We start from the raw sequence: 26,093 nt of genomic DNA, 5'->3' as shown, positions 1-26,093 counted from the left end.
CGACCCCCAGTTGAAGAATTTATCCTCCAGTTTTTATTTGCTGTGCTTACACATGCTTACACATCACAAGCATGATGGTCAAACTCCAATTTCTTGATGAAATCCTGTGCCGAGGAAACTCAATAGTCTCGTCTCCATTATCCAACAGACATGCCCACACAGCAGCAAAATGTGGTTTGAGGAAGGAGTTAGAACTTCGAGTCCTAGTCACACCAGTTCTGCTCTGTGTTTTGTTGGTTGCTCTGGAGTGGTTTCCACGTCCTCGTTTAATAATACGGGTATCCAAACAGGAACAGGAATAGGAGGGAAGAGTATCATAGCAAACCGGGCCCAGTGTTCCCTCTCTGCTTCATGTCAAAAGAGTTGTGCGCCCTAGTGGACAAGTGCGGTATTACAGGTCTCCAGTCCACTCAAAAATACAGAGGTGCCCCAATTTTAATGGGAGCGAACAACTTAGTGCCTAAAGCAAAGATGTACGGGTCATTTTAGAGACCAGTTAAGATAAAAGTTACTTTGGCAGCACTCACTTTTTTCTCATTTGGAGCACCTTCGCTAAATTCTCTGCGGAATTTTGCTGGATTAGCCTGACCACGTAGAAAAAACAAAAACCCTTCAGAGAATCGCGCACACAAGCCCAGGAGACCACCCGGTACAAGCGAGAAGAAGAAATTAAAGGCCAAATGCGAGGATGGTGCTTTTTTAAAAAAATCATTTACCTGCAGGCTAATTTAAATACCACGCATTTAAAAAAAAAGTCTCGTACGCTCGTTAAACCAATATATTTGCATGTTGTGATCAAATAGTTATCACCTCTGATCCCGGCTCCGCGCAGTAAGTTACATCTCGGCGTGCAAGATCTCGCATAGCGGTTAAATACCAGCTCTGGGAGTCCAAGCCCGGTTGCTGGTGGTTACGGCGCAAAGCTAACGAGCTCGTCTGCCGCGAGGGAGCTGTCGTTAGGCAGTTTAATAAAGTGACCTTTGCGTAGGGGGATATCAGCCTAAATTAGCCGCGATCTGTCTTCAAGAGAAAATGAAAGCACCCTGACTTTTTTTACCTTCTTTTTCTTCTTCGTCTTCGGCGCGCTACGTGAGTCAAATGAAATTGAAAGAATTAAGCCCCGGATTTCTTTGCAGTGCAGTTGTATGTAGTTTTTTTTTTCCTCCAAAATTAGTGGTGGAGTCTTTGCGCAGCAAGGACGCGTGACATCGCTAATGTATACAATTTAAGATCTGGGAGTCCAAACGTCGGCTACTTAGATTGGACTAATTGAGTGGCTTTAATTAAAACACAGATTTCTTGCCCGGTTCAAACAGAAACCTTGATAATTAGTTTAAAAGCCATTCTCTTGCTGTTAGAAAGTTTATTAATAATACAATATTTGTATTGATTATTGATAAACTTTCACTTAATCAATAAATTGTCCGTAGTTAAGGACAGTAAGTAATATAGTAGAGGTATCTATTAAGACAAATTCAAAGGGGTTCACCAGGGTTTCGCATATAGAGGGTCTCTGTATCTTATCTCGACTCGACTCCTTAGACTTTTTCCTATAACAGCTAAATTCCGATGCTACATTCGTCTCATCGCTGTTCAAATTCCCAAATTCACGGTCCCGGCTATTTTTGCTAGTATTCTTTAGTTCCATCTTTTACTGGTGACAGATACAGTACATTTCGTTTGCTCTCATTTTTTGCCGATACTTGATTCCTGCATTTTACTCGTCAACTTGTTTTACTGGGATTATGTGAAATGCGTAGAGATTACCCTAAAACATCGCTGTCTAATATATTTTTTAAAAACGGCATGGAAAAAAACGGAATGAATCGATCCACACTTCAGCCGAGATCAGGACAGTCTTAGACACCAGTTTTATGTTCACGTTTTATAACCGGTTGGCTTTTAGAAGGTGTCTACCAGCGTTCGTCGGTGCGCTAAGGAGAAAGAGAATGGTCTTCTGTTTCTTTTCCTCCCTATAAATTAATAACCGCGGCGCCGTGCTGATTAATCGGCCGCTAATTGCCCTGTAATCTGCGTAATTAGCCTGGCTATTCATCAGAGGATGACAGCGGCGGTTGGGTGGCGACTTCAGGACTACATGCCGACTGGCTTAATGGAGACAGAGAGCGAGGGAGCGCGTCTGTCTGCTACGTCCAGCGGTCACGTTGCCCCGGTCTGTCTCAGTAGGTTCATCTGCCCACTCTCTTCTCTTTCTGGCGTTGGCAACTCCTTCTGTATCTTTTTCAAAACCCAGCGCTCAAAGCCTCCAGGCGCAGACAGTTCCTCTAAGTAAAACCTCCGTACGTCTGGCCGTCGCTAGCAGTTAATTAGCTCGGCTCATTCAGCCGTATCTTGAAATAAACCAGGGTTTCGGCTTGAAGAACATCGGCTGGGTAGGTTGCTCCACGCTACCACCACTCTTTGCGTAAAAAGTGCCCTCCAGCCCTCGGTTTTTAAGCCTTGTGGTCTGCACTCTGTCCGCTTTTACAAGTCTGAGTTGCAGCAATCCCTTCAATTTTAAAGTGATCCGCTGCAGCAGGTTCTATTAAACCATTAATGCTGTACCAAACATTACGGATTGATTAAGACATTTTTCTTCTGCTTCATCAGCACCTTCATTCCAGCTACTTTGGCACCGGCACCGCAGCAGTGCTACTCCAGACACTCCAGACAAGATGTGTGAATCTCCTGCTCCTCGTGGAAAGGAATCTTTCTGTATAGCCAGTATCAGAGTGTCTCAGAGGTGGGATGGGGAGGCAGAGCACCTAGAGAACACCTAGAGAGACTTCACACAGATGGACCTCCAGCCCAAAGTTGAACCCAGGACCCAAGAGCTGTTAGGCAGCTGCATTAAGTGCCGCACCCCCACGCTGGCCAATTAAGCAATTCATGTTCAATTTTTAAGAAATCCTGAATCATCCATCCACCCATCCATTTTCAAACAGCATCATCCAATTCAGGGTCGGGGGGGCTGGAGTCCAACCCAGCTAGGAGAGGTACACCCTGGACAGGACGCCCTGCAAACCCATCACAGGATCTAAGGACCAGCTCTTGTAACAGTCCTCATGGGATCAAAGCCCTCTCCTGGAAGAGGATGGCTGGACGACACCAAGCTTACAACTTCTGCTTCAGCCAGAGGAATTCAGGGTTTTCAAGTGCGCTTCTCTGGAGTCTGGGATTGGGCTTTTCCGGTCGCGAGTCCACTACCCACTCCCCGAGAAAGGACGTCCAGCTGCAGGAATCAGACCTCTGCTCCACAAGGAAGCATTGCGGATTCCGGATGCTCGAGCGAGCCTTGTGGACGAAACGCAAAGTCCCCATCGCTGGGGCTCCCTGCGTGGCATGAGACACGAGGCTGGAGTCTGGGAAGTCTGAAGACGACAGCGCCCAGAGCAATCTGACAGGCCTGCCCCCCACCCCCGAGAGGGCCCTCCCCTCCCCTCTCTCCTGGACCCGCTGGTAGGTGGGTTTCCGGGTGTCTGTCTTCCAATGCAGAGCCGGGAATAGCAAGAGCAATAAGGAGACAAAACAGGGGGCAGGTGCATGTACTCAACTAAAATACAAAAGGGCAGAAGCGCCCTTAAGAGGAGAGATTACGATCATGACAACTACCCAGAATCCTGCGGGTGTGCTGTGATGTCAGTGGGGAGAGGGCGTTGCTCCTCAAATCGGCCTGAGCTCTCCTGTACGGCACCGTGGAGCTGCGGGCACCAAGTCAAACGCGTGAATGGGGATGCTGGCTGGGCAGCTCAGAAGAGCTCATCTGCCTGTGCCCTGTTCTCCCAATTCAGTACAGGGGATGCTGCTGTGAGACAACAATTAAAGAACCGATCGTCAATTCCAAATCGGGCTGGTTTACTGCAAATTGGAGCTTCTAGCACAACTTGTGTAGCTACTCTTGCAAGAAACACCATGGTAGGCCGGTCTTTGTGGACCAGTTCCTAGTCTTTTGGGGGCATTTGATTCAGTAGAAAGATCTCCCTAGCCTTCATATTGAGCTAACACATACACACAGTAAATACATATCTTCAAGTGCCTCTCTCGTTTTCTATAAAAACAATGTTATTTAATTTTCCTGCCAAGAGAGTCACGCTGTAAAAAGATGCTAATGAAACGACCCAGAAGGAACGCATCAGTAAAAAGATGTTCTGTTAGAAAATACAGTGGGGTACAAATGAGGGGGGCGAGATGCTCCTTTTTTTAGGTTTCTCTTCTCAGTTTCTTAGCCCAGAACAGAGGGGGAGGCAGAGAGAGTTAGTCGTCAGCAGTGCGGTAACGAAGAGGAGGATGCCCACTGATCCTCAGTGCCACTGACTGGGACGTGGGTGGCGGCAGGGAGACGAGGTGGGCAGACAGATCCTGCAGGTGCAGTAGGAGGCCTGGCAGATCAGGACCTCGAACCCCTGACCCTGAAAAAACACAAGACAAGCGCAACGTAACGAGGCTGGGGTCAAGAAAACGCCGTCCGTGCCAGCCGTGAGAAAGGAGCCTGGTCTGTCTCTTTCTCAGTTTTGTGCTGCAGACAGGAGAGCGCGCGAAGGCTCCCAGCCCCCCTGCTGATGTTCGCTCGCCTCCTCTCCCTCCCACGCGCTCTCTCACCCACGTGCGCCGCAACAGGCGCACAGAGGCGGCTCCAACGCGAAACCCACAAGGAGCACGCCGCGGCCTCTAACGAAGTTACAAATCGGCCTGCACTACTGCGCCGCCAGCTTGGTCGTGCTGATTATGACAAATGTCCGTAAGAGCAGTTTGAAAGGATGGGAAAAAAATCCCTGGCTGCTGCAGTTATTGGAGGCTACATGTGATGCACATGTGCACATCAAGACTGATAACTGTGTCTTAAAGGACATAGGACTGTTGTTGGAGTTTTTAAAAATATATGACAATCTGTAATGAATTTGTCTGCTCTTGTTGCTCACACTGTTCTGGATCTGGGCTAGGCAGAGACCGCCTGAGCCGAGTTTTCACCCTCTGTTCCCAGGCTGCTCCAGCTGAGCCTCCTGTCGCGGATGAGAAGAGCTTCCTGTAGCTGTATGAAAGGAGACTAGCAGACGCCTGCGCTCCTTCAGTCCTGTATGTCAAGTGAGGATGCAGAGCGAACCCAGCTTTCTGGGCTTGCAGGCATGAAAACTATGATAACAGGTGCCCAATGTGACTGTATAAGAAACACCTGCAGCTGGCTCCCCCGCAGAGTCAGACTAAACAGCTCCACACCTTGCTTACACAAGGACAGCCTGGCCAGAAAAAACTCACTTCAGTCTTTCACCCAGAGTGAAGTGCAAAGGGAGTTGTCACTAGTGCTTCCTCCAAACACCATTGACATTTATGAATCTGTAGTCAAAACCATTTATTCCCTGGAAAAAGCACCTAAATATAAGCACTTTACTGCATATAGAACATTTGTGGTGATGTCAAGCAAATATATTTATATATAGTGAACAAGTAAAGGTTTATTCCATGCTGAAAAGAGAAGAAAAGAAACACAAAGTTTCGGCTGTGGAGCCTTCTTCGGGTGTGTTTATGTATTATACTGTATGTATTTACTGTATTTATATATATCAAGCTCCCGTGCTTCATATTTCCACTCCTTTATAGCTCTAACCCTCTTTCCTGAAGAGAGCTCAACCTCTCATATTTATTCTGTCGACTTTTCAGCGTGGAATTAACCTCTTCTTGCTCCTTTGCAGCCAACGCACATTGACACAGCTCCCCACTCGGACCTCGAACCTCAAACACGGGTATATAACCTGTGAAAGGAGAATCTGTAGCTCCTTGTTGAGGGCCTTAACTGAGCATGCTACTTGTGTGCCTGTGTGTCTGTGTTAGCCATCAACCACTGCCTGGTAACCCCTGAGTCTATCCAGAGCGACACATTAGCCAGGTCTGCTGTTGCTTGCAGCATTTCACCAGCGGTGTCTCTTGTAAGGTCACTTGCATCTGACTTTATTTTCCCTACGGCACAGAACACCGAGGAACTGGTCTGGTCTGCTACTACTTTGCAGTACTAAAAAATTATTAGGATTGGCACGTGATGGGCTGTTGATGACCGTTCCCTCTGCAATGCATGAAATGGTTAGTTCCTATGGAACATGCATATATGTGGTTGGGCATTATGTAATAATCAGACTAATTAAAAGTGTTTGGCTTACTAGAGTAAGTAACTTGGAGAGAACTATCATCTTATGTGGTGTCCCCTATGTCCTTCTGTTTTAAGATTTGCTCTCCCTTCCAACAGTATGGTACTCAAAGCCAGATCCCACACATGCTGCTGATCCAGGAAAGAATGAAAACATCGCCCTCTTGTGTTAGTAGTGAGTATGGCACGTCAACTCCATGAATTCATGTACTGTGTTTTTGTCCTCGGTTTTAATTATTTACCTGTGACCGGAAATAGCTAATAAGTGCAATTTCCTTCCCATCTAGATTATAGATGGTTGTCCTCGTTTATCGTTTGTTCACGGGTTTTAACATTTTTGTTAAAAAGTGTAATTCTTGGGAGCTTTTCCAGTATTCATTTTCTGATATGTGGTGCGGTTTCTTACAATGAAACAAGGTAACTGCTGTTTATATGTGCGTTTTAAGATTTTTTGTGCGTGTTTGACGTGCTATATATGTTGGGGTTTTTTACCAGAAAATGATGTTGCTCAAACCAGGGCCGGATTTTGGTGTTCGTAGGCCCTGCGCACTTTCACTCCGAAATGCGCAAAAAGAGGGGTAAACGCCAGTTGAATCACGCTAAACCGCGCGATTGATGGAGCGAGTCGAGCGAACATCGCTTCGATACTTCTAGTTTCTAGAACAGCCGCTTGATAGCGTGTGATTATTGATTTGGAGCACCTAGAGTCGATAGCAAGCATGTTGTTTCAGCTCGTTTTTCGTTAGTCGCTAGTGTCTCCCTCCTTCGTAGGCCCTAGACACTGTGACTACAGTGGCTCAGACTGGCTTCTGTTAGGCTGTTTTTGTGTCCTCTGATATTCTCACAGCGATTGTTAAAACGTGACTTGAAAGGAGTTTCGTGCTTTTACAGTTCAGTTAGTACGGCCCCTTCTATTTGGGTGTTTGAAATGCAGCACTGGCGCGTTTCGTTAGCATTAACGTTGTAGAATCCGAGACTTTAGTTCATTATCGCCGCTCGACAATGGAGCTGTCGCACGTTGTGTTTGTATGTGAGAGAGGGGGACAGAGACTCGTTCTCGGCCAATTACAGGCGCTGACAAACTCCGGCTCTGGTTCGGCGTGGTTTTCTCTCGCTGATTCGTGACAGGTGCCGTTTCAACTCCCACACTTAAAACATTGCAATTTCTGTAGGCTTCCTCCTACGGTCTGTGATTGTAGGTACAAAGTAAAATGGTACTTTATTTAAAGGATCACAAATAACATTCAAATTAACATTCAGTTAAGCTCGCGTTTCGTAACACATTTGCAACATGTTTTGTTCAATGTGTAATCAATTAAGAAATTTAGCTTTTTAGAACGCTACCTACAGGTCATTGGAGGGGGAACTCTAAGCATATTTAGAAACAATGAAATGTTACATTCATCGTAAATAATTATCGTTAAAAATACACCGTGCAAATGCTGGGTTGTTTTTCTATATAGTACTAGTTTATTTGATTTTCCCAAAAGATGAAAAATCACAATCTCTCCAGTGGTGCCTCGCGCCAATGCGGGAGATCTGTCCCGTGTGAGTGGGTGCGTGACGGAGTGAAAATATACGCTACAGGTAACGGGCCAATCTTTTTTTAAAGACGGTAGATTACTCATTGCTCGCTCTTTTAAGGATACCTGCTGTTAATATTTCTTGTGTTCATAATTTGTCGCATTTATAGTGGTCTGTCTATTAATATCTATCCAATCCGTAAACATGAAGAGTGCCGATATCATGAAACTCTGTGTTCAATAAGGTGCAAAAACGTAAGAAAGATTACAAGCTAGAGTAGGTGGGTGGGTCGTGGTGCTTATAGTCTCTCTGCATAGCAATGTTCAAAGCTAAAATGTAAAATAAATACAGTTAAAATGTTTCTAGTTACTACTGTGGTGATTATGTCGGCTCTTTAATACGCTTGTTATAATTATTTCCTTCTGTCAGGCTATACGGTGTTGACTGGGTGCTGATTCATCGCCTACGTGTCGCATTTGGACTTTTTTTTTCTACGCGTCTCCTATTTTCTTGAGCCAAGTCAGGTTCATGCTAAGCAGCGCACATTGGCGACAACGCTGTAGAAGAGCGGTATGGCGTGGGGAGGTCCCCGGGCGGACTCGTATCTGGTGAAAAATGATTTTTGAGTCTTCCGACAGGTGGCGCTCTGGGCCTACGTGAGGAAAGAGAAAGAATGAGATTTGGGGGCGCAGTGAGACGGAACACACGGCTCCCCCGGGAAGCGCTACGGCTGTACCATCCCATGTGAGAAACTGGAATTTCAAGATCTTCCGAAGTTCCTGGTTTGGACACGCAGCAGAGCCATTAGGTAAAGGAGGGGGCCGATCAGATCATTGTCCTGTTAGTTGCAGAGAGCAAAATCCTCAGTACTGGTCTCGCCTAAAAGAGACGGAGCGTTTTCCCCACCACCTGAGCCACGTGTGATCTGTCTCAAATAGAAGCCAAAAGAGTAGCATCTCCGATCCCATTAGATTTCCTACCTTACAGCTTACTCCCTTGATCCTGGTCCTGGGAAAACCCGCCCGAGTTGGCTGTCATTGCAGCTGAGCTCTTAACGTCACTAACTCCTTAACTGTACCCACAGGATGCTCAGTTAGGACCTCAGCAAGCTGATTGCTCTGTTCAAAGGTTGGGCATTTTAAGCTCACTATGAAACACAACAGCTGAAAGGCCACATCCTGCGTGTTTAGGAACTGAAAACGACAACTTCAAATGAATGTGTGTCCGCATGGCCAGGATTGAGAAACCCCTTGATTTAGAGGACATTAATTTATATCTTCGTTACTCCCAGAACTGTACACATTTTGCTTGAACCCGACTGGATAAAGTGCAATTCTGCAACATATATTTACAGAATATATTGTAATGCATACGGCCGACATTAGAGGGTGTACGAGCCGGCTTACCAGCGCGGTGACGTCACCGCCCTTCCCTGTGAGGGGAGATCTCCCTTTAGGTCAACAGTCTGGGTCCCTGTTGAGTGACGCCGGAGGCCCGGGTTCGAGTCCCCAGCGGTGGGGGGCCGACCTGAGGCGGCAGCGGCGAGGGCGCATACCCACGTGACCCCGAAAACGCTACAATATGATGATATAAAGTATGTGACATGATGTCAATGTACACCTGTTTAAGTTGCTCTTTGTATAATAAGTTTATTTAGGGTTAGGCTTTAAACAAATAAATTGTAGATCTGTACAACTATATCGTCCTTATCCAGGATAATTGTTGATTTCTTTTTAATGTTAAAAAGAAAGTAATTTATATATTACAAATAATATATTATTTTAAAAATCATGTTCTTCTTTCAGCGCTATGGCCCTCTGTTTTGATGTCTTCATGCTCCAGAAATAGAATCTCGTCGTGCCCCAGCTGGCACGCCATCAAGGGCTCATAAACATTGCCTCAACACACCCAGCTAGTAAGAAAACCCATTGCTGCTTCAGGTTTCCGTGAATAAAAAAACTTCTCCTGCCCTCAAGAAGACTGGTTACTGTGCAAAAACAGTTCGTTTTTAGGTTAGGCAATGTAATGATTAATTTTTAAAGTATACTCCTTAATAAAGTTTCATAATAATAATGGAAAAGAATGCAAAGTTAATTATGTGATAGGTTTAATTTTTCAACTCGGTTGCTATGGCGACGGCCGCGCACTGGCTTTCAGCTCTGGGGAGCGTGTACGTGAAGGGGCGTGGAATAGAGGCGTATCCGCCGAGGGGGAGGGGCCTCGTTCTGACGTCATGTATTGTGAGCTGTCAATTCCAAAACGAGACGTGTAGAACAAGAAAAAGTTGAAGCTGAGTGAGGAAAACTTTTGGAACCCAGTTTTCATCTCAAGACCGCGACGGAGGGAAAACGGAGAGGCAAAACTGCAAAGCCTCCTGCCTTTTAGATCCGGATGCGGGATACAATATCCGTCGCCAGGAGCCGATATATGTCCTCGGACCCCGGGAACATAAAGTAAAGCTAGTTCACAGAAACGGAGAAAGGGAGCGCGGGAGTCAGCCGTCCGTGCACTCAGACTTATGCGACGTCTATCAGGTATCTGTGGTTTTTAAAACGAAGCTATTTTTTTTTCAAGTACTTATTTCAGAGCTTTCCTTGGCTTGTCCGTTTGAGCGCCGCTTTGCAAATCTGACGTGGCGGTGTTTTGATGTTGTCTTCTTGTGCAACTTGTCCCTTGCAAAGTGTGTGCACGCGTACCTTTCCTCACTCACTGGCTCCTGTGTCCCGGGACGGCGTGCAGTAGTGGCGCGAGCAGCCCGGGCACGCACTGGAGCTGCGGGGAAGCGCGCGCCAGCGGAGCCGGGGGGGGGCAGGAGAAGCCTCGCGCTTCACCCCTTCTGTAACCCCACTTCTCTTTTCCTGTACCCCCCATTCCCCTTTCGCTCGGCTGTGCTGTCCCGGCCCGATGCTTCCGCCCTCCTCAGGAATCTCTGCCCGAAACCGCGGAGGCGATGCCATGTCGTGTCGATTAAACATATTAAAATCCTTGCGTGCGACTTTTGACACGAAAAAAACAGAAAGATCGGCGAAATCTTTTCCTTTAAGAAGAATCCCAGAAGGACTCATTCCAGATCTGTAACTGTGGCTTTGTACTCTGCTGTAATTCCGGGCAAAGCTAACTTTTAAGTATTCACTGTACGATACCCAGGGGCTGCGGGGAGGAATATTAATTAGAAGCGGGCAAGCTGCTTTGTGGGAATCTGCAAAGGGAAAAGAATGCGCTTTGTTTATAGGGGATGCTCCTGACAGAAGGTTTGCACTTGTTATTCAGAGCGAGCTGCGGGAAAAAAAAGTTTTTTTTACTATATAGCTAATAAGAAAATGCGTTGTATTTGGATGAAAAAAATACAGTTAATGACCGTGGCGACGTGTTTTTAAAACGCATTGCGACTCAACGCTTCGTGTCTTCTCCGAAAGGACGAAATCCGTTACACTGGTTACCTGAATGTCCCTGTACTGTAGGAGCGACCCAGACCACCCGAAAGCAGCCTTACTGTAAAAAAATGATGGATTACTTCAACGGCCCTGATTCTCAAATTCGTCAGTTTAGTCTCAGTGAATACTTCTTAACACGATCGTTTCCATTTTTCTGTATATTTTTTGTCAGAACGGCGAAATTAATGCCCGTTCGCACCCAGGTGCTGTCACCTAACTCACTAGACTGCAAAGCGCAGAAAAGCCGTTAGCAGATGATTTAACACAAGGGGGTGGTGTCTTTGCCTTAGAAATCAGGTGCGATGTAGTGCAGACGTTACAGACGACGGTTAAATAAACACATGAGACAGTTATAGACAGGTTAGAATTTGTGAACATTACACATTCTATACGTGATCCGCTTCTCTTCCTCGCGTACAGCGACCCCCGGGGTCACTCCTCACTCTGCCTGGGAGTCCCAGCCACCTCGTCCTCTGGCCAGGAGGTCAGCCCTCAGCCAAGCGGGTTAAACCAAATGTGGACTAAAACACGACATCATCTTTTCAGTCCGCTGAGTTCTTGGGTGGTGTTATGCCTAGTGAGATGTGTAATGCCACGCGTTAAAGAAACCGTGCGTTCAGTGCACCGCGGGATCGGAGGGCAGGTACTCTGAACAAGCAGCGAAGATCTGCTTCTCAGAATATCAGCTTGCACCTCTGCAACCTGCGATTGATTTTCCACCATGCTTTTTTCTAGATAACTTAAAAAAGGGAGATATCAGTGTATGAAGTGTCTTCAAGCGAGGGTCGTGTAGCAGTTTTAAATAGTCTGGTGCCTTCGGCGCGCTCGCTGGGAAAGCCCGAGCTGCCCGCAGTGTCCTGACGTCAGGTAGACACGCTGGCAGGTAGGCTAAGTGGATGGAGGAGTTGCCCCCGCTGTGAGGAAGAGTGGCGGGCTTTTATCTTCAGATGGGATGTGGTGGGTAGCAGCGTGGGTCAGAGGTCAGGGTTCCGAGCCCGTCACTGGCAGGGTGCGGGTTCAAATCAACTGTGAGACCCTGCTTGAGCAAGGGACGTGTCCCAGATGGTCCTAGCAAACTATAGGAATCGCAGAACCCATCAGCAAAAGTCAGCAGTGTTTACATGAATCCGAATGGGTGAGGTCGGAGTATAGACAGCCCAGGTGAAGAGTGGGAAACTTCTCCTGAATGACTTGTCTTGTAAAGGGGTATGTCTCTCCCCCTGGCATTGAAGGAATGTTCGGCAGGCAGACAAGGCAGGGCTGTCCCGTCCTTGTCCTATGTCTGTCTCTTTAAAGCAGAGCAATATCCTCTGAACTCAGGCGATTCCAGGCTGGTCTTGAGGACTGTCCAGTGCTTAAATGAGCCAGTGTTGGAAGAATCCTTCATCGAACCTGCAGCTTTGCTTGGTTAGAGCCTTCGTGAGCCCTTCCTTTTGCACTCAAAGGTTAGAGATTAGAAGATACTTACAAAACCAGAATGGTCAAAAAAGGCCACCCCCTACATGTTCCAAAAAAATTAGAGCTCAGATGTAGCCTATTATTATGTCTGTGCAGGGTTCAGTTATTTCATTGAGTGGGATCCTGCGAGAAATGACTGAATGACAGTCATGAGTCACGTAACTGAACCTCCTGAGGGTGGGAGGTTTGTTCTGGACCTGATCTCTGGCGGGGTTAGCGACGCTAGGCAGGAAATGGATCTTTGCGATAAAAGACGGCATGAAAGCTAATCCAGTTTGCCGTCTGCCCCTTCCTGGGTCTGTGGAAGTTCCCAGTGTCTCAGGTCTCAGATGGGCAGCTGTGGTATCTGCTGAGCAGAAACCCTAGCTGGAGTAGCCTGCAGGTCGCGCTGGGTCATTGACCGTCCCGGGAGTTCAGTGATCCAGGGATCACTGTCCCAGGGGCTGCGGGTGCCTGGGACTGGAGCAGGGCTCTCTTCCCTTTATCCCAAACCCTTTCCAGTCCCTTGGCTGAACTCTTTAAGAATGATTTGGGTGGGTTTTTTTTTTGCATTTTCACATGACACAAATGCCCCTCAACTAACTTAACCTGAGAGAGCCAGGCTAAAGACTAAAAATCGGATTGGATCCGTGAGGAGGGGGGGGGGGCAGGCAGAATTTGTCAAATACAGTCTGCGCCGGTTGATGTGATCCAGCTCAGAATCAGTCTTTTACTTATGTTTCATTTTGAGTGCAAAATGGCAAAAAGCGATAGTTTGTACAAGCCGTTAGACCAATAGCCCCGTTGCTAACATATCATTTGGATTTTAGCCATTCACTATGCCAGAAACTGGTTTGGTCTGATTAAAAATGCTGCCACTTTATATGGAACCTCCACATTCCTTCCTCTCTCTTATCTTGATCACTGTGTTTGAATCCAGAATCCGCATCACGGGTTGCTATGTCAATATTGTGCAAGGCACTAGTAAGGCCTCATTTACAATATTGTGAGCGGTTTTGGTCTACGTGTTGTAGAAAAGATATTGCTGCTCTGCCATCAATCCAGAGAAGAGCAAGCAGATACATTCTGAAGCTTAAGGGAATGGCAGTTCAAAGGAACCTTTTTAGTCTTGAGCAGCAAAGATAATGTGGGGGACCTGATAAGTTTCACAGTCCTCAAGGGCATTGACAATGAAACGTGTATCAAAGGACCAAGAAACCAAGAACAAGAGCAACCTGTTTACTCAAAGAGTGGTGGGAGCCTGGAACAAGCTCCCCAGCCATGTTATTGAGGATTGCCTGTTCTAATGTTACATGATAGCAGTTACATGAAAAGGATCACATTTAAATAAGTATTCTGATGTGCATTCAGAAATTGTTCTGCACAGTGCAATATCTGGTTTATATTATGTACCCGTCTTTCTCTTTGTTCGTGTCACATTCTCTTTCTCTCCCCCTGCCCGTCATCCTCTCACTCTTTCTGTCGCCTCTTTAGTCTCACTCACTCCTCTTCCCCCTCTCTGTCCCCCCAGGGAGCGATGGAGATGGCAGAGTTGACCGTGGTGGCCAGCAGCTTCACAGCCTTCCAGCTCCTGTTCAAGGTGGCCAGCCCCCGCCTGTCGGGGGCGCTGTGCCCGGGGTATCGACATGTGCCAGCTCATAGACACACCGAGTGGAACTCCAGGTACAGAAGGAGGGAGGTGGAGCCCCATGTGGTTATCGAGCCTCTGCTTTGTATGTAACCAGGTGGCAGGGGTCAGGGGTCAGGGGTCAGAACTCCTGGCTGAAGGATCCTGGGGGAGGCATGCTGTTGATATACCAGGAGCAAGGTGCTCTATCTTAATTACTCTAGTGAAGCCAGACTCTGAGGCTCTGTACTGTATTTGTAGGTACCAAAACATATTTATGACCCCTATGTAATAATAAAACATGACTCTGGTTCTGTCACTGCACAGCTTATCAGGCAGAGAAATGTGAAATTCCTCCTTCAAGACGAGAGTGGGATTTAGTCAGGACACAAAGGTTTAAACCCCCCACTCTTAGGAACAGGAACATAATCCAGGTGGATGCTGCACATTGATGGTGGTGGAGGGGAGTCCCCATTACCTGTAAAGCGCTTTGAGTGGAGTGTCCAGAAAAAAACGCTATATAAGTGTAAGCAATTATTATTATTTTTATTATTATTATTTCTCTTAGGAATAGTGCCGTGGGATCTTTAATGACCACGCAGGCAGGTCCTCAGTTTAAGATCTCGTCTGGAAGTCTGGCTCCACCTCCAGCTCCTTCACTCGCCACACTACAGCCTTAATTTAGAAATTCTGATCGAGAGGAGAGAGAGCGCCTCCTACTGGTCCACTGACACAAAAAGCTCAAAGCCCACTTTGCAGTTGTCTGCTCTTTTGTGCCCTACATTTCGGGATCCTTCCCATTGCGTGGATCTGCACCTGTGCAAACGCGACTGGTTTTCCAGCTTGTCCTGGCTTGGGAACGCCAGTCTAACTGGAAAGGGCTGGAATTCCCTGTGCTACAAGACACATTTTTTCCATGATTTTGTTTTAGTGTTCGAGCTCAAGTCACGCACAAATGGAATTTGCATACTGATGACCAGGTGCATTTAGTGTCCCAGCATGATCGCCTTGCGGCAAGGACAATGTTATACCGGCCTGTGGTATGAGTGCTGACAAAAACATTGCACACCTCCTACAGTGCTTCAAGCTTGAACAGTTTTTAACGTACCACTTTTTCTAATCAATAATTTTACGGAGGAGTTGGCTCTATTTAAGTGCTTTACTGTCATGTTCATTCATTACTGCCTGGAAATCCTGTGTTATCCTGCACAAACCTCTGTTGCTGTCCGTTACTGACATTGTCAGCAAGACCAGCCACTGATCAAAAGAGTTTCCTCCTGAAGTTATTTGATGTAGGAGAGAGAAGGTGTTGTGTAACCACAGGCAAATCCCTCCTGTGTGTGTAAACCACAGGAATTCTGTATGCTTCCTCTCCTTCGCCATAGAGGACACAAAAGGTAATTTTTTTGCTGTGAAGATGATCAGCTCAGCTCTCCAGCAGCATTTCGTCGTTTTGAAGCCAAGCATCTAGCAGCGTCTCTTAGTCTGCTGCGTTTCCAGTCAGCCCGAGATCACTTCAAGCACAGGCGGATCTCTGTGTCTCAGATGTCGCGTCTGAGCCCGCTGGCGACTAGATTCTGGGTTTTCCGGGCACATCATTGACCTGGCACTGCCAGGGGTAGAGTTGGGGTTTGCTGGTCAGGGCTCTCTCGGTTCTTATCAGCTACCGCTGCGACTTCCTAGGCATTGATGCCAGTGAGGAAGGGGCCAGGTGCCAGCCAGTGTCCGCCTCCTGTAAGGCGCACTAGGAGACGGCAGTGTGTTTGGGGAGGCGGATGTGGTTCAGCTGGCGAGCAGGACGGAGAAGCGTGTCTGCCTTTTCTAAAACACTGCTAGACCCCCTGGCGCCTAACAGGAAGGTTAAATTGACTGGCAACTGGCATGTCCCTCACCAGCATCAACACCCAGGAAGGCGCTTGAAGTGGGTATAAAATGAAAAATCCAAAAGAAGCGGTTCGGTAACTAATGGTTAGCTTTTCTTCTGGTTGTCCTGGTTCCATCTTGGCTCGGCCCAGCCCAGCCTGTGCGGCGTGCTCTTCTCGGGCCGCCCTGCTGCTCCTTCGCGCTCAGAAGCCCACGGCTTCGCAGGACTGGCGGTGGCGCCTTCCCCAATAAAGCTGCGGGCACACAGGCGCCTGGCCGGCCTTGGGGCGCTGACATTGTAAGGCCAGCTCTTACCAGCTTTACCCCCTGCCCAGTGGCTCTTAACAAACCACTGATACTGGCCCAGGGCTATAACCAGTGCTGGTTCCATGGCTCTGAAAGGGCACCTTTAATGAGGCCACCAGAAAATCCACAAGCCCCTTCTCATTTCTGTTTTCTCATTGCTAAAACAATTCCCTTTCCACCTTTACCCTGATGTGGCGGATCCTGACAGGATCCTCGTAGTTCTTCTCTCTCATACACAAGGGCTTCTCAGGCAAACATTACTAATGGTGTTTGCTGAGGCTTCTATCCGGTTGTGTTCTGATAAGAGCCAGAGCTCTCGGGCTGGGCTCTTCTCTTAAAACAGATAGAGAGTCCAGAGGTCTCGTAGGGCCAGATATCATGGGCGGGAAGACGTGATGCAGGGAGTTCAGAGATCGCTCTGTCAGCCACACAGATTAAATGTTCTTGGCATCTTGAAAGGAGCAGCATGGGTTGGGGGGGCATGTGGGATGCAGCAGCAGCCTCACAGTTTTTGGTTTCCTGGGTTCAATTCCCAACAGGGGTGCCTTCTGTGTGGAGTTTGCATGTTCTCTCAGGGTCTCTGTGAATTTTCCCCAGGTGTTCTGGTTTCCTCCCAAAGACAGGCAGGCCAGGTGAACCAGTGTCTCTAAATCATGCATAGACATGTGCCTGACAATGGACTGGCTTCCCTCCAGGGTCTTGGGACCCCTGTCCCACCTGCCCTGTTCACCCTGGACAGACTACAAGTTTCTGTGTCCCTTGCCAGGAGCAATCGCCTTTTGGCTTAGGGTTTTGGAGAATGTGACCTCAGTCATCCTGGAATTACCCTGGGAGATGTTATTCAAATGCTATGCTACACACGGGTTAAAGCAGATAAATCTCTTTAGTCTTGAAGAAAGATATACAAATTTCTAGAGAGTGGGATCTTTTAAAATATTTCAAGGAGGGAGCTGTGTCAGTGTGTGTAGGCTGCAAAGGAACAAGCAAAGGTTAATTCCATGCTGAAAAGAGAAGAAAAGTAGCACAAATTTCTCCACAGCTGAAACAGTGTGTTTCTTTTTTTCTCTTTTAAGCATGAAATAAATCTCTTCTTGTCCTATTTTAAATTAAAGCCAATTTCAGTGCATTGAGCTGTTCATGTGTATGTATGTGTTTTTAGGCTGGTGTCCACAGTCCACGCGCTGATTGTGGGCTTCTTCTGCCTGTACATCCTGTGGTTTGATGATGCTGTCAATGAAGACCCTGTCTGGTAAGAGAGACCCCCCTCTCCTGCTTCACCCTGTGTTTAAGCCTTCCCATCAATTGGCAAGGAGACAGTGAGTTGAGATCTTACCTCTCACCCTCCTTGTAAGAAAACATTGAGATGTTTACAAGCTGTGGGAATCCGGGTGTGTGTGTAAGGAACGGTTTGGGTGGAAAATGCATAGACAGGACCATCTCACCTGATGGAATAATACTTTTTATTGGAAACAGCATTTCCACGCCTGAAGGAGTCAGCCGGTTGGCGGAGCTGCTGAACGAGGTGTCTGTTCAGGAGATGGGAAAACGGCACGTCCTCTTTAGTCTCTTCTCTGCACAGGCAGCCAGAGGTCTCTGAACGATCTTGTAAACTTTCCTTAAACAGCGTCTGGTGTTTGGATTCAGCCGGATGGGGAAATCGGTCAAGCCAGGGGTCGTTAGCACTTCCTCCTGTTTTTTTTGGGGAGGCTTTTAGCTTGACGTCAGATGCATCATTAGGGCTGAATTTGAGGGAGGGGAGCAGGGCATACGTACCTCTTGGAAAATTGGAATAATCAAAACGCAAACTATTTTCTACAGTTCATGTGTATTTATTCACCTCCAGGAAAAATCTCTAGATTTTTAGAGCAAATCAGAAAGTTTCACCGCACTGTAATGAATCACTTCTTGTTGGTATTTGCCTTGGGAGCAGATTCTCACAACGTGAGGGCCAGCACAGCCAGAGCTGGAACATGGTTCCCTGTCAGCGACCACTTGTTGTTGTTGCAGAATGTGAGAACTAAGTCCTCATTTAGAAATGTGAAAATAGCTATCTGTGAGGGTATCTGGGATCAGACTCAGGGAATTTTATGCCTTGATCCAGCTGGGATTTTAGATTTTGGCACCTCATGTGATGAAAGGAGCAGGGCACAACTGCTTGTAGCATTATCTTTGTGAGTGTGAAATACAGAATCACTGGATTCTGGGTACAGGAATTAGAAGATACCTTCCCATCTGAAAATGTCTTCTTTATTACAGCATTCTTTTCATTAATATTATTTTTTTCATTTCTTTCATTTAACACCCTTCCCTGCATGCTTTCTACTTGAAACAATAAAATAGCTGTTCAGCACATAATACATTTCCCAGGTCTGGGGTTATTGGGAACCAGATTAAGAAGCATGGATCTGGCGTCGTTTGTGGGGTCACATACAGTATGTGGGATCTGGAATGGGCTGTGGGGATCTGGGGTAACAATTTCCAGATCAGGGTCTTCAGAGGGACCTGGTTTGAGAATCCTGGATCAGGGTCCTCAAAGGGATGGGAAGGATCGGGAAGACCCTGATCCTGGATCAAATCAGGGTCTTCAGAGGGACTGGAATTGGGAAACCTGGATCAGGGTCAGCTGAGGGACTGGGATTGGGAAACCTGGATCAGGGTCCACAGAGAGACTGGGCTTGGGAAGACTGGACCAGGGTCAGAAGAGGGACTGGGATTGGGAAGCCTGGATCAGGGTCTTCAGAAGGAATGGGATTGGGAAACCTGGACCAGGGTCCGCAGAGAGACTGGGATTGGAAAAGCTGGATCAGGGTCGGCAGAGGGAGTGGGATTGGGAAGCCTGGATCAGGGTCAAAAGATGTACTGGGATTGGGAAACCTGGACCAGGGTCAGCAGAGGGACAGGGATTGGGAAGCCTGGACCAGGGTCAGCAGAGGGACAGGGATTGGGAAACCTGGACCAGGGTCAGCAGAGGGACTGGGATTGGGAAGACTGGACCAGGGTAAGAAGAGGGACTGGGATTGGGAAGACTGGACCAGGGTAAGAAGAGGGACTGCGGTTGGGAAACTCGGATCAGGGTCTTCAATTGGACCGGGAGTATAAAAACACTGTTGCGCTGATGGGCTGCATGTACACCTCAGGAACACCTCGGGACAGCCCGTGAAGTGGGTCGCAGAGATTGTCCAGGGGTTATTATAATTAATGCACCATGGACTCATTGCCTGGAGGGGGGGCAACTATCGGACTATAGGTTGCTCTCCTCCAGCTGGGGGGTTCTTTTCCTCTCCCCTGTGTCCACATGGTGAGTTATTGCTGTACAACATTGCAATTGCATTACTTCACTATTTAATCTACAGCAATAATGTTGCTGTATACTCCTGTAAAAGAGCTCTGAGGCAAACTGTTGTGCAGGCTGCTACAGCAAATCGATTGATTGATTGTGTGTGGAGTCTGCTTGCAGTGTGAGAGTGAAGTGGGCGGCAGTGAAGCCGGCTGCACCACTGCCTGTGACCTCCCAGCTTTCCACTACTTCCTGTTAACTCTTGCATTGCTTTCCACTACGTTTTCTGACTCTCTGGTTCGACCTACTTGCGATAAAGAAGGTGCTCAGGCCTGTAGGGTTTTTACTGCCCTGCGCTCTCTAACTTTTCTTTTGTCAGTGTGTTCCTCTGTGTGTGTGTGTGCTTGTTGGTGTTTTCTTCACCTTGCCGTACCCACTTGTCCATGTCCTGTAAAAGGGCATCTGTGACACAGTTCGATCAGAATGCTAACAGGAGTTGGTCTCTTGTGTATTTTACAAGGATCAAGTTTAAACAAGGTCTGGTCTCTTCCCCCCTTGGTTTGATTGGCTGCTCTGGACTGACCACTAGGTTTGATTGACTGCTCTGAGCTTTGTCTATTGTAAGGTTTGATTGGCTGCTCTGGACTGGCCACTAGGTTCGATTGGCTGCTCTGAGCTGTGTCTTTTGTAAGGTTTGATCGGCTTCTCTGGACTCTCTTCTATAGTGTGACCCCTGATTCCTTTGAGAAAATTCACAGGTCTGACCACCACGTTAGCGGTCTGTGAGCACAAGTGGCCGGAGTTTGTCTCTCTCTCTCTTATGGCCAGCTCCATTTAGGAGACAGCACAGATAAGAACTGCAGCATATGATGCACCAACAAACCATGTTTTCAGTCAATGGCCAAACCTGAAACTAGTTGCTAACACGAACCCTAAACTTGGATATGATGCCTGTCAGATTCTTGCACAGCAGGTGGATTTTCCACTTTGTGCACATGGCACCTGCAATTCATGGTGTGCACAGAATCTCTGTAGCAGAGCCAGTTAGCACATGTAACTTTGTGTTAGTATGGAGCTCTTGCAGAAAGACAGATTGTTTCCTTCACTGTGTGGCTCCAGGCCTCTTAGGAACACATTGCAATTCTGGGGCTCCTTTCTCTCTCTCTCTCTGTCATCCCCCCACCCTCCCTGAAGAACAAGGCCTCTTTCATGGGGAAACAAACAGCCCTTTAAGAGCTCAGACGCCCACCCCCATGTGACCCCCCCCCCCCCCCCGACCCTGCCCCTTCAAGCTCGGATTAGTGCAGATCTGCTATTGTTCCTTCTTCCCTTGGGGGGGAGGGAGTTGATAATCACTTTCTCTCCTCTCTCCTTCTCCATCTCTCTCTCTGCCCCATTGCCTCCATGGCCACTCCACTTATCTGTTCTGTCCTCCAAGGCTTCTGCCTGTTTTCCTGTTTTTTTTTCCCTTTCCTCCTGTTCTGTCGCCGCTTATAGCCCGCCCGGGTACTCCTCTTCTGCCAGCGAGGGTCGTGCCAGGGTCCCCGGGCGTCACCTCCAAGGGCTTAGTCTTAAACCTGGCGGATAAACTGCTTCAGCGCGATGGTGCCATTAAGAAACGGGCACTCCGCGTCTTGTGGGGACTTGCGCGGAAAAAAATAAGGGAACAACATGGTTACAAATAGGGGATGGAATCCACAATCACGTAAGCGGCTTTTTCCCCCCCTTAAATCCAGTGCTAATTGGTCCAAACCCCCAACCCCTTCTGCTTTTGATGATCGCGTGATTGCAAAACTCATGTTTCACACTCGGCAGGTTGAATGGCCAGTCCTGTAGGGCCGCATGCTCTGCTCTTAATGAGCCGACTGAGCTGCTGCTTAGATGACTTAGACAGATTTACAGTAGCACTTATCCTAGGGGCTTTGGTTGTTGATGCTTGAAAGGGATCTAGAAAATCTGGATTCTTGTTCTTCGAGGGTCTGGAGTTCAGCATCTGTGGTCGTTGGCAGTGCTTGACGGGTTTCCTGTCGTGATCCTGGGGGGCTCCAGTGTCCGAAGGCTGTTTTTTTTAAATTCCAGCTCAGCTCTTGATGCTTGGGTTATTGGGACCTGCTTAACTTCCTCCAGGAAGTTTCCCAGCGCTGGCTCTTTAAAAGGCCTAGGAAACCAGCCCTCCAGGACAAGGACTGGACACACCTGTCATAGAGGCTTGAGAAACGTCAAGTACTATGGCTATAGCATCAGCTACCTTAGAAGATTATGCAGGTGCTTTTCCCCCATTGGGGAAACTTGAAAAAAATAAGAGGTTGCAAACAACAGGAGATTGTTCAACTCATCTTGTTCGTTTGGTTGCTGATCAGATCATTGAACCGAGGATCTTGCACATCCAGTTATTCAGGGATCTCGGGACATCAACAATAACAGCAAGGCGGCGGGGGGTAGCCTGTTACAATCTCCCACCACTCTTGTGCCTCTTCCTGGGACCCCAGCCCCACTACACACACGGTCTTCCACCCAAATACCCGAAAGGCTTAAAGCTAATTTCAGCCCAGGCCAGGCTGCAGGGTGTCATAGCTTTAGTCAGTAGAAATACTGTAGCTGTGTATACCATGCAGAGACATGCAGAAAACGTGCAAAGAAATACAGAGAATGCGAAGTGTTGTATTATAGGGGAAGGAGATGAGTCAGTGGACGATCGCTATCAAAGTACTGAGGGTGAGAACGGAGGTGGGGAGCTGAGGGGCTGGTTTATCTAACTTTCAGCGTTGGAGTAGAAAGAGCAGGAGGCAGTGGAGCTGGGAGATGTGCTTTATCACGGGGAAGGTGCAGCCTTGGGTCGATCAGATAGCCAGCCTTCTGATTACACACTGCAAACTTGTGCAATGTGTAGGGGCTGCCCCTTGTACCGTAGAGTGTACCGTATGACTGCGCACTTCCTCACCCTCGACTGTTTGTGTTGCCTTGTCTCCTCCAGGGGGGATCCCAGACTTGTGAAGCTCAACGTGGGGATAACCTGTGGCTACCTCTTGTACGGTGAGCTGTGCTCTGTTCCCCGGTCCATCCACGCAACCCCCCAGGAATGGGAAGGAAGCGTTTCCCGTTACGGATCTGGGACTGTGTCCTCACAAACCCCCCGTGGTCCTAACAGGATTAAAGCCGTGTTTCCACTCCCTGGCTTTCTCCTCACCCTGCTATGTATCCCTTCCCATGACCCTTTGCCCTGACGCAAGCCCGTTGAGCATTGCCATCATCCTTTGTTTGAAATAAAGCTGCTTCGAAAAGCCAGATCCGATTGCAAGTTCTGCCTTATCTCACCTCCAATCCCACAGCCGAAAAACCAGTTTGAGCATTCTGTGGTTAAAGGGTGTTGAGAAACAATTTGCTTTTAGCCTTTTTCAGGCCGATTATTGCCAAGAAAGAGGAAAGAGAAAGTCAAACCAGTCAGCTAACTCTCATCTGGAGAAGAGATTTTTAATGCATTCACATCCACTGACGGTTGCATAAGGCTGAGCAAAGAATAGTTACACCCCATGAGTTAGAGTACTGCCTGGCTTCTGATCCCAGGTGCCTGGCTGTGTTGTACCAAAGCTTGCAAATGCATATATCTGTATACTGTACCCTGCAGACGTGCGATCCGGTGTGAAGTGGATCAAGGCAGAAAATACAAGCTCTCCCCAAAATAAAAAAAATTGATTTGTTGCCATGCAGTTTTGTGCATTGTCCACCAGAGGGAGACAGATGCCTTAGTGAAAACTAGCTCCAGAGTGGCAAAGTCCAGTCCTGGAAATTCACAGGTCTGCAGGTTTTCCAGTAACCTTTACACCCCTCAGTTGTTAAAAGACTGCAAGACAGCCAATTGATCTAAGTGTTCCTTCAGTTAAGAAGCTGCAGGCACAGATAGAAATCAGAAACACCCTGTGGCTCTTGAGAAACTGCCAATCAGTTTCTCAGGAGCCTTTCTCTGCACTCTTGTGCTGCGGAATGTATTTTAGTCAGACCCTGTTGGGCTGTGGATGTTTTGGCCATCACTAACGTTGCTTTTTTCCTGTTGCAGATCTGGTGCTGTTGGCGTGCAACTGGAACACCATAGGAGACAGCTTTTTCGTGTGCCACCACTTGGCGGCGCTCTATGCCTATGGATATGTGCTGGTAAGGAAAGAGAAAAGCACCTACTGATCAGATCACCTCGATTGATTAATCGTATACCTCGCATTTTAATACTGGAGGATATGCAGCACTGTCCTGGAATCTCTAGTGTGGGAGAAGCACTAAGTATTCTTTGTTATAAACACAACGATTATGTACTGGGTTTGGGCTGGCGAGGCTGGGACAGCGACTGTGCCCACCCCTCTGCTCTGATGCCAGCTCTCCTGTTCCAGAGCCGAGGACTTCTGCCATATTTTGCCAATTTCCGTCTCCTCTCTGAGCTGTCCACCCCCTTTGTCAACCAGAGGTGAGTAGAGCTTTTCCTCTTGTTGTGGGGTATTGTTTGTGTCTGTTTTGTTTTGACGAGCTGTGTTCTACCTTGCGTTGTTGTCTGTGATTGTGTTTGTGCCAGTGTCATGTCGTATTGTGTTTATGCAATCACAGAACACCGCCAGTCTCGGTACCGCTGCTGGGCAGTTTCCTATCTTATCTGTCACAGTTCCCGGCGAAAACTGGGGGGAAAATGCCAGACCAGAAGGGACACCTCGGGTCTTAAAGTTGATGTTTCTGCTCTCTGTCTCCCCCCCCAGGTGGTTTTTCGAGGCCCTCTCGTACCCGCGCTCCGACCGGCGTGTGGTGCTGAATGGGGTGGCCATGTCCGTTGTGTTCTTCCTGGTGAGGATCGCAGTCATCCCCTCGTACTACAGCCGGGTCCTCTCCACCGTGGGCACGGCGGCCTTCGAGCGCCTGGGCCTAGGGGCGCAGGTGGCCTGGATCCTGTCCAGCGTCAGCCTGGACATCCTCAACGCCATCTGGATGTACCGGATCTTGCGGGGGTGCTACCGCGTACTGACGGGCAGCCGCAGGAAAGCCAAACTGCCAGCCAATGTCTCTAACAACCACAGAGACTAAGGGCGGCCCGCCCCTCTTCCCCCTCCACCTCAGGACACCTCAGATCCCTGCCGCCCTGGCCGTTTGATCCGCATCAGGAGTCTCGCCCGTGAGCCTGCAGCATCTTTCTGAACATTTCTCAGGATTTTGTACCACACCAAGAGGAAGTCTGAATAGGAAGGTTAGAGTGGGGGGGGGTTAAAATGTGAAATATACCCCTTTTTACCTGTTGACATCTGTGCCTGGTGTCGTGCCAGAAAACTGCTGCTGTTGAAAAGCTGACATGGGTCAAACACACCATGCAGCGAGAGTCTTTTTATTTTGGGGCACCCCTCATCCCACTGGTCCACCCCCCCCCCCCACGCCTCGTTTCAGCACTCCTCAAACCTGCCTCGAGAGCTGGGCACAACAGCTGCTAAGTGGATCTCGCACACAGGCGTCCAACCCCGTGTTTAGACACTGAGCTGCCTGCCTACCTGTCCCAGGGTTCCTGTCACCTCACTGCCACTGTCCTGGACAGGCAGGTGCCCCTCCCCGTTCTCCCCTCGTGTTTTCAGGAAGATCAGGAATACCTCACTCTCGTCACTGAACGCAGAGATGGAAATGCTGAAACGACACCGGGCACGAAACAGAGCAGGCTCAAACACTGCCAAATCTAGTTGCCTGTTCCTTGTAGGTTCCAGAGGGAATGTGAATTCCTTGGACTCAGCGCCCTTGTACAGAAATCATCCCTCTCCTCCCACCCTTGTGTTGTTTTGTTCATGATGGTTAGCAGGATGTCTCAATGATAAGCCCTCTTCCGCCACTCCTTTCTTTCCCAAGTGTGGAGTGGTCAGTGGCTTCCAGTTGTGTGTCAGTGTTGGAAAACATTGGTACAAGATTTTTTTTTGTTTTGAGCCTTTAGACAGCACCCTCTGGTGGCACCACAGAGCAGGGAGCTTGTTGATTTTTTTCAGGTGAAAGCACCTCGGTGCTTTGTCAGCTGATCCTGGGGAAAGGGCACAGGCACCCCGAGAAAGGTGACTTAGTATCTTTATAAATGCAAAACACTGATGTCAGCCTGTCGTCATTTCCGATATTATGGGTATGAAGCAGCTGGTGTTATCTACCAGGGCTTGACTTTGACTTGACTGGATTCTCCAGACCCCATGCAGTTGGCTTGATGTGACTTAGAATCCCGATCACATCAAACTCCCAGCATACCTGCCAGTCCTAAATTACAAACCCCAGCACATCAATGCAACCTGTGGTTGTGAGTGAAAAGTACATCAGGTTGAGTGTGATTTTGGTGGTTGTTGGCATGTTGAGAGAATGGGAGTTTTATCCGATGGCATTTATTACATTTCCCCCGTGGATGAAGCAATTTCCGAATTTCCCGTCTCCGGAGGTATCCGTGTGTACCGCGAGCCAGGTGGGAGTTTTGATGCGGAAATAAAGGATGCTTGGAATGAA

General features: G+C 48.1%; 1 protein-coding gene and 1 long non-coding RNA gene across 4 annotated transcripts; one reads left to right on the top strand and one right to left on the bottom strand.

Annotated features, from left to right (window-relative positions):
- Window positions 1–3,834: 3,834 nt before the first annotated feature.
- On the bottom strand, window positions 3,835–8,741 carry LOC148650123 (uncharacterized). Its single transcript, XR_015926033.1, has 2 exons — window positions 8,641–8,741; window positions 3,835–4,409 (listed from the first exon to the last, which is right to left on the bottom strand). It is a non-coding gene; the product is annotated as an uncharacterized LOC148650123 (long non-coding RNA).
- On the top strand, window positions 6,403–26,093 carry tlcd4b (TLC domain containing 4b). Of its 3 annotated transcripts, XM_088603606.1 has the most exons (8): window positions 6,403–6,553; window positions 8,299–8,468; window positions 14,063–14,214; window positions 17,487–17,576; window positions 22,579–22,637; window positions 23,659–23,753; window positions 23,984–24,057; window positions 24,341–26,093. In XM_088603606.1, exons 3-8 carry the CDS (start codon window positions 14,069–14,071, stop codon window positions 24,660–24,662), a joined length of 786 nt encoding a protein of 261 aa, XP_088459732.1. In that variant the 5' UTR covers window positions 6,403–6,553; window positions 8,299–8,468; window positions 14,063–14,068; the 3' UTR covers window positions 24,663–26,093. The 3 variants fall into 3 exon arrangements, with proteins under 3 accessions (XP_088459732.1, XP_088459733.1, XP_088459731.1); XM_088603605.1 differs by lacking the exons at window positions 6,403–6,553; window positions 8,299–8,468 and adding an exon at window positions 9,893–10,194; XM_088603607.1 differs by lacking the exons at window positions 6,403–6,553; window positions 8,299–8,468; window positions 23,984–24,057 and adding an exon at window positions 9,892–10,194.

This window comes from Lepisosteus platostomus, chromosome 13 (genome assembly GCF_059453375.1).
Source record: "Lepisosteus platostomus isolate fLepPlt1 chromosome 13, fLepPlt1.hap1, whole genome shotgun sequence".
Taxonomy (NCBI): Eukaryota; Metazoa; Chordata; class Actinopteri; order Semionotiformes; family Lepisosteidae; genus Lepisosteus; species Lepisosteus platostomus.
Note: the sequence above shows the minus strand (reverse complement) of the source record. Positions and strands in the feature narration are given on the sequence as shown.

Coding starts and splice junctions, on each gene's coding strand:
- tlcd4b (XM_088603606.1), top strand. CDS start 14,069: ATGGAGATGGCAGAGTTGACCGTGGTGGCCAGCAGCTTCACAGCCTTC. Junction 14,215..17,486: donor CACACCGAGTGGAACTCCAG/GTACAGAAGGAG, acceptor ATGTGTTTTTAG/GCTGGTGTCCACAGTCCACG. Junction 17,577..22,578: donor GTCAATGAAGACCCTGTCTG/GTAAGAGAGACC, acceptor TGTCTCCTCCAG/GGGGGATCCCAGACTTGTGA.